Raw genomic sequence first — 8,162 nt, 5'->3', positions numbered from 1 at the left:
GTTTGGAAATTCATAACAATAATTATATGTTTATTATGTTTTATAGATTTTATCTACATATTTTATATATGTACCTGAACGTATCACATCCTATATTTTTTAGAAAATGTGTATCAACGTATCAAATATGATGAAACTAATGAGAAATATGTGCTTGATGAGTAAAGCCATGTTGTTATTTTGTTAGCAAGAAGGTTGGATATGTATGAATTGAAGTTACTTGAACTAAACGTAGTATGTTTAGTTGTAGAGAGCTCTGCTTTGTTGTGAATAATTATCATTTTTGTATCCATCCTTTTATAAATTACTGAGATTCCTAAAATTACAGATTTGTGCATATGTGTGATGGCTATATATTTCTGCAACCAACATTATGAACACAAATTGAGCATAGCTATGTTAGATGACATAAAAACTCACATGTTTGCAATAAATATTAACCAAAACAATGTGAAGATATTCTTTTTTGTTGTTATATTTCCCTATCATTAAGGTGGTTTTTATTGTAAGTATTTGAGGAAGTTGGAATTTAAGTTTGGCATTTATTTTGGTTGGTTTATAATTTAGAAATGAGAGAGTGCCTTAGTATAATACTAAGATTGTTACTTAGTGAGTGAAAAATATTATGAATTACATTTTCTTTTCTTCGATTTTATATTTTTATTGTACCATTTTTCACAAACATGCATCAAAAGATGAAGTGGGCAATAGATAATAATGAAAATATAACTCAATTAATTTTCCTACAGACAAATAGATATAATAATTTAGTAATAATGGAACCTACTTTATTATCAAAATATATGTACCTCTCAATCCATATCTAGTTATTCTAAGGATCTTTCAAAAGAAAATTTATTCCATAGGAGCTAGTTGGTTCATAACTTATTCTAACTATAACAAAAATGTAACACATGGAGCATTACACATGATATAAACTTTAATAATTGGTTAGAACTACTCACACTTGATTAGTATTTCTATTTTCTATATCGAACTTGGTTTTATCCAAGTAATGATGATAAATGTACGATGTAAAGCCCCAAATAGCTAGCACCATAGAAATTGCCTTAATCCCATTCATTGTTTCATGAAAGAATATCACAGCCAAAATTGGAACAATAGGTTCAGCCAAGACACTTAGAGCATCAGCAAAGAGTGAAGACACCTCGAAAATCAGCCCTACACTACCAATGGAATAGAGTTGCCAAGTTACTGCAATGAAAACCAGATTCAGAACATACGATGTTTTCCCCATCTCATATTTCTCCATTTCATTTTGTAGTCCGTTCCACTCACCACTTGCGAAAAGTCCTATAAAAGTAACACATGTAGCTACAATGGATTGATATATTATCACGTCCATTACGACATTGAAAGTTTCTCTTTTTAGAACCTTCTCGAATGCGAACTGTGTAAGCGAAAGCAACAACCCTTCCCCTATCGATGCAATAATTGTGCATATGAATCCGATCACCTGTTTTTTCTTCGAGCTTTCAATTGAATGATCAACTTCAGTTTCAATTTCAGTTTGAAATATAAGGAGAATGGAAGAGATAGTTAGAAGGACTAGAGAGTTTATTATGTAAGGTGAGAATTTCATCGAATTGAGGAAGAACGAGAAGAAAGCATTGAAGGCTAATTGGGACGAGCTAATGATTGCATAAGTAGAAACAGGGAGATACCATAGCCCGAGCGAAAAGAAATAACATTCGAATGCCGCGATGAAACCTAAGGTGACATACATAAGTACTATGATAGAAGTAGATGTTGATGGTTGCTTCCAATTGAAGTTATTTGTAGTTGTACTTTTGAGTGATGAGATATAGTAACAAGGAAGCAGAATAGGGAAACCTACAAATTGAACAAATGCTCCCATCCATTTGCTATTTCCACCTTTGTCATAGTATAACTTTCCCAGAAGTGTTGCAGCTGATTGGCCTAACAATGCAAATACAACATATATAGCTACCAAGAACCAATGGAAATTTCTTTTTTGGTAATTGGTTCTTGTTTGATATATCTCATTGTCGAAAAAATTATCCTCCATTGAGTTCTCTTTGACTTCATGATCTGCTACAAAAACATGCCAAAATATCAACATCCCATCTTAGATAACATGCCAAAGATGATGTGTATGCTTTTGATTTTTTTTTTTTACTATTAAGGGTATCATTTCACCCTTTGGGTAATGAACTAATCCCTTTCGGGATGTGTGATTGCCTCTCAGGAATCGAACCATTGAGTTTTTGGTCATCCTAAAGATCTAGTGGAGTCTTATACTATTAGATCAACGCTTTGTTAGTGTATGTTTTTTATTTGCTTCGAGGGAACTGATCATTTTATCTAAAGCAGTTTATAGTAACTTAAATTTGTCTTAAACTCATCATTTTTTCCCTTTAACTTTTCAATGTTCTTATCAGAAAATCTATGTTAATTAAGAAGTGATTATTGATAATGAAAGGAGCCTAAATGGAATTGATTTTCAATATGAAATACAGAAAATGTCTCCCTTAAAAAAGTTATTCACTGTCAACTTCTTATATACACCTCAATCCAGTTCATATAAGTAACAAGTATTGTGCATGATTTCTCTCTCATAGTGACATAAAATGATAACTCTTATTTAACAATTAATTTTGGAATGAAAACATAAAATAATAATGCAACACATACAGGAAATGTAAGTGACATAACTGGGATGTATTTAATTTAAGAGTAAGTTTTTTAAACTTAGTCAACATCTTAGCTATCAATTCTAAAGAAATCTAATGAATTAAATCAGTGAGTAAATCTAAATCATCAGATTTTCATAAAATTGATGGTTAAGATGTAAAGTAAGTTTAAAAAACTTACTATAAGAATAAATGGATCTCACTCTACATACTGTATATCTAATTCAATATACCACATATCCGGTTTCTTATAAAAGAAGAATTTTATAATAATATAAAAGTGATAAACTACATAGGATCTGATACCACATATCAAAATCAGTACGGCTAACTTTGTAAATATGTGTTGAACCTTTGGTAACCATCTTAAAATCTGATTATTTTTTCCATCATTTAAACACAAAAGCACTGAGATATATAGATATGTGTTTCACATAGCATGTAAAAGAATTTCTTAGCTTATAGTCATAGTAAAACATAAATGGTTGAGGTGCATATGTAAGAACAAAAATAATAATAATCATAAATTACTAGACATGGTAAACATTATCAAATTTCAGAAAGTGATGGGTGTATATATTTTTTAGTAAATATTAAAGATGAATATATCAAACTTACCCTTCAAGCAAAGTTGCACTTCTTGAGGTTCTCCCATTGCAAATGTGATCAACTTTCAGAGAAACAAAAGGTTGATAAAAAAAGAGAAAGTGAACTTATTTATATACAAAATGAAAATGAGTAAGTACATATATATTTATCATGCAAAGTCAAATGGTAACGCTCACATGCTTTGTTTTGTTCTGAGACTACAGCTGGAAGTAGAATAGTAATTGATGATAAGTTAATATTTTATGATGAGACATAGCACTTCTTATATGTTAGTTTTTTTTGTAATACTAAGGGTATTCCTTCACTTTTTTAGATGAAGAATAATATCATTTGGAGTTTGTAGCTACCCTCTCAACAAGTATTGCTCTTAGGAATCGAATTCACGATCTTGAGATTCAGTAAACATTCAACCAACACGTTGGTTATATATATAATATATATGTATATCTATATATATATATATATTTATTGTTTTATTGAATATATAAGAGGTTTTTAATTTATTATTATTTTAAAAATGACCATCCTCCTACACATGTTGAAAAGGGGTAGGTTAGGAACATATATCTCTATTGTTCTAAATATGGTGTTGAGAATATGATTATTAAAAAATTTAAATATTTATTATTGTTGTTATATTTGTTTTTTTTTGTAGGACAACATATATGAAACAATTTGGAACAACATATATCTATTATATGATTAATGTAAAAAGAAAATAGATAAGAAGGAAGAGAAAGTATGGGATATAATTAATGATGTGATATGATAAAAAGAAAAAATAAGAAGAAAATTATGATGTAAAAGTTATGTAAGAGAATAAGTATAGAGTGGCTTTTGACATTTTGAGAACCATTTCGTTTGACTTTTAAAAAAATCTGATTATGAAAAATAAACTTTTATTTTAGAATCTGAAAAGTCTATTCACAGTCAAGTAAAAACTAAAAACAATATAGGTATGTTTTAGATATTTTTCACCATAAGCTAAGCATGTTTTATTGTGATGATTATATTAAAATATTATATGATAAGTAGAATAAGAGTATGATAAGATATAAGTACTATTCGTTCTTATCTTATCAAATATTAAATATAATAATATTATATTTTTCCCATTAAAATTAAATATAAAATTAACACTTTTTTTCTCTATTAATGGAGAGGAATCTCATTCCTATCTCAATTATCTTGTTCACCAATAGAGAGAAAGGAACATAAAACCTGGTCATCAACTCATAATATTTGAAAGTACATATTGAGAAGCTTCCTTCTTATATGTCATCATCATGAGATTATTTTTAGAATGAATAATATTTTTATCAGTTTAAATTTTTTTCATGAAGTAAATTAATCCCTAAAATATGAAAAGTGACAATTGGATTTTAGAAATTTCAATTGCGGGTCATCATAATTCTTTATAGGTGCTAATGTATTTTAAAAAGTATCCTAAATATAATTAATTTTCCATTTTCTCCAACAAAATTTAATAAATTACACACTAAATTATTGAAGGAGATGAATGAATCTTCACTTATTTATTTATTTATATTTTGGTCTACATCATTGTAAAAAAAACTAAAAATACAACTAGTACGCATAGTATTATAAATTTAGGTTGTCCTTTATACATATTTTTTAATCTATTGTTTATATTTTTTATTATAGTATTTATTACATTTTAATATTATATTGCTTTTATATTAACTAGTGTTTTGACACTTGTCGCCCAACATTTTATAAATTAATACTTTCATAAATAAAAATCATGTATACTAAAAAACCGGACATAGTGAAAATGATATATTTTATTTTAAAGAAATGATAAAATATAAGTTGAAAATATAAAGTATCAATAAAGGTAAAATATGACAAAGCTAGTTTACTACGTCTAAGACTAAAATTTAAGTTCTTTATTAACATTATCATTTTGAAGAAGAGAAAACGACGACTATTTTATATTGTTACTACATTAACCTAATTTATTTTCAATCATTACTCTTAGATAAAAATAATATAAATGAATGGTGGATAATACATTGATTATATATAAATTTTTATACTATCAATACATAAATATTACTCTATTTGAAGAAACGTAATATTTATATACTCGCATTTCCTTAATTTAACAAATTTAATATTATAGATTGTACATCCATATGTAAAGGTTACGTATACTACAATTTAAAAATAAAAATGTAAACTTTATTTTGAGTGAGATTGATAAATTTAATTTTAAAAAAATTAATATGATGTAAGTTGAAATCATTCAAGGAAATGTAGATATATTATCTTCAACCACATTGCTCTTAAAAAACTGGACTTGTTTAACTACATTAATATTTGAACAATAATTATGTAACAACAATGTAAAAGTTTTTAAAATGACAACTTATTGTTTAAATAAAACTTGGAATAATATTGTAAATTAATATTGTCTTAAATAAACTAAAATTTAATAAAATCAATAAATTCATAATTTTATTAAATTTAGTTAAGTCCGATAAATTAGTAAAATTTAAATATTTATATATATAAATATATATATATATATAAGTCAACTTTAATATTATAAATTAACACTTTCTTAAATAAAATTTAAAGTTAATAGATTAATACTTTACTAAAATAAACTTACACTCATTAAATGTAATATAATTAATTAATGCCTTTTTAAATATTTAGAAATAAAAATTAAAAAAATTATTATGAGTAATGAAGATTAATTTAATTTTTGTTACATAAAATGGAAATATAAATATAAATAATTACAGTTAAATTTTTATTATATATCACATACTTAAATTGAAAAATTAGTGGGAAAATTAGGTCAACACAGTTATTATTTTATCCACTTAATATTTTTATAAGGAATAAATAAAAATTAAAAGTTTAAAACAATGATAGAAAAGGAAAACTTTTATTGAGAAGTTTCCCCATATATTGATATAGGCTAGTGCTCCCATTCTTATAATTCAATAAATTTAATATTTTATACTAGTTCTTTATAAAGGAAAATTATATAAGTTACTAAATAATGTTAAAATTAATTTTAAGGAGATAATAAATTTTAAAGTTAAAATATAAATTATGAATAAAAGGTAAAACAGGACAAAGCTACCTTACTTTGTCTAACAAGCAACAATTTTTAATTTAACTAAATAGAAGATATAAAAAGTAATGAAAACTTTAGTTTTAGATATATATATATATATATATATATAATGGGATTGAAGTGAAAAATATACATTATTAACTAGGGTAAATATGTCAAAAATAATTTAAAGTGCATAAGAGTTAATTTATTTATTATAGTAATATATATATATATATATATCAATGATCCTCATTTGAGATGATGAATAACATACATTTAAGTTCATTAACTCGAATGAAAGTTCATAAACTTTTGTTGAGTCAATCTTATATTAAAAAAAGAGTTTGTGTTGAACTTTCTTTAAAATCTTACTCGAGTCAATCCTTAATAAATTGAGTTTCATTCAATTGATTTCCACATATCTTCATACTCTTTCATATCCCAACCAACTCCACTTCATTTATATATCTCATGTCTCTTTCAAACCTTGTGTTTAAATTTGTGCATATATAAAAAAAATTCTTATAATCTTAATTAAGTTTATATATATACATTTTATTTAAACAATAATAAAAAATAGCTTAGAATTAGACACTCTTACATCATACAAAAATAAAACACTAGTTTTTATAAACAAACATGGTAATAATGTATTAGATATGTAGTATAAATAAAGTGTAGGCTAATAGCATCTCCAATAGAGTAACTCATAGGGATTTCCCTTTGACTCAATTAAACTTAAAAATAAACCAACCCCTAACCAAACTTTATAACCCACCTAAGCAATGCCCCTTTATTATGGAACTAATCTCTTATAAGATGCATGATTATTTCTTTAAATAAATGTCACTCATAAGAATAAAATGTTTGACTTTTTAATTATTTTAAGGATTTAGTGGAGTCTTACATCACTAGATCAATATCTTGTTAATAAATTCTATATGGTCTACTCTTTAGTGTAATTTTTTGTATGTACACTCTTATTTGCCTCTCATACTCCTCATCATATCACGCAATCTATCCACATGATTAACTAATTAGGAATTTTGTTGTGATCTATATTAACATATAATAAACTATTAACAGTTCGGGTCCACCCTATTTATCGGTTAAAAGCATACTATGCACATATAACCGACTCTAAGTCTATTCAAAAACCTATTTTGTTATAAAATATTTGAATAAATCAACAAGTAGGATGAATCAAGAAACCTATGAGGGAGGGGCATATGTAACGCCCCGAAAAATACTTCTCAAAAACATTGCGGAAAATGGGTAAAATTTTTTTTTGAATAAAGAGATTGTATAAAATTGTTTCCTTTTCAAAACCTTCCTTTTCCGGGACATCACTTTAAGTAACTCAAATGCGGAAAATCAACTTATCGTTATCGAATGATAACTTAACCTGATTCACAATTTCCTGAATAAAGTAATGCATAAAATCAATTAAGTAATAATCGGATCCTACAGATTAGTTCAATAAAGGCGGAAACTACATCGCCACTAAACATATACAAAATCCACATGACACAGCCCTCATCAAAACAAACAAAAGTGCATCGACTCGCCCCCAAGCTGACTCAGAAGATTCCAGGAATACTGGACCCCTCACTCGGGTCCTCCTCCTCTTCTGAGTCCGACACGAGGTCAATCACCTCCACCGAACTCTCCACATTCACGAGTTCAATGACCTCGTCCTCCTCCTCTTCTTCCTCCACTTCGTCATGCCACAACCCAGCGGCATAATTTGGCGGGGATGACATTCTCAGACTCGGAGTCTT

The 8,162-nt window shown here is 26.8% G+C and overlaps 1 protein-coding gene across 1 annotated transcript; it reads right to left on the bottom strand.

The window, feature by feature from the left end:
- Positions 1 to 856: 856 nt before the first annotated feature.
- LOC109340513 (probable purine permease 10) lies at positions 857 to 3,373 on the bottom strand. Its single transcript, XM_019578225.1, has 2 exons — positions 3,294 to 3,373; positions 857 to 2,073 (listed from the first exon to the last, which is right to left on the bottom strand). The coding sequence occupies exons 1-2, from the start codon at positions 3,328 to 3,330 to the stop codon at positions 962 to 964; spliced, it is 1,149 nt and encodes a 382-aa protein (XP_019433770.1). The 5' UTR covers positions 3,331 to 3,373; the 3' UTR covers positions 857 to 961.
- Positions 3,374 to 8,162: the final 4,789 nt, after the last annotated feature.

The sequence above is a fragment of the Lupinus angustifolius genome, unplaced genomic scaffold (assembly GCF_001865875.1).
Source record: "Lupinus angustifolius cultivar Tanjil unplaced genomic scaffold, LupAngTanjil_v1.0 Scaffold_184_2, whole genome shotgun sequence".
NCBI classification, from domain to species: Eukaryota; Viridiplantae; Streptophyta; class Magnoliopsida; order Fabales; family Fabaceae; genus Lupinus; species Lupinus angustifolius.
Note: the sequence above shows the minus strand (reverse complement) of the source record. Positions and strands in the feature narration are given on the sequence as shown.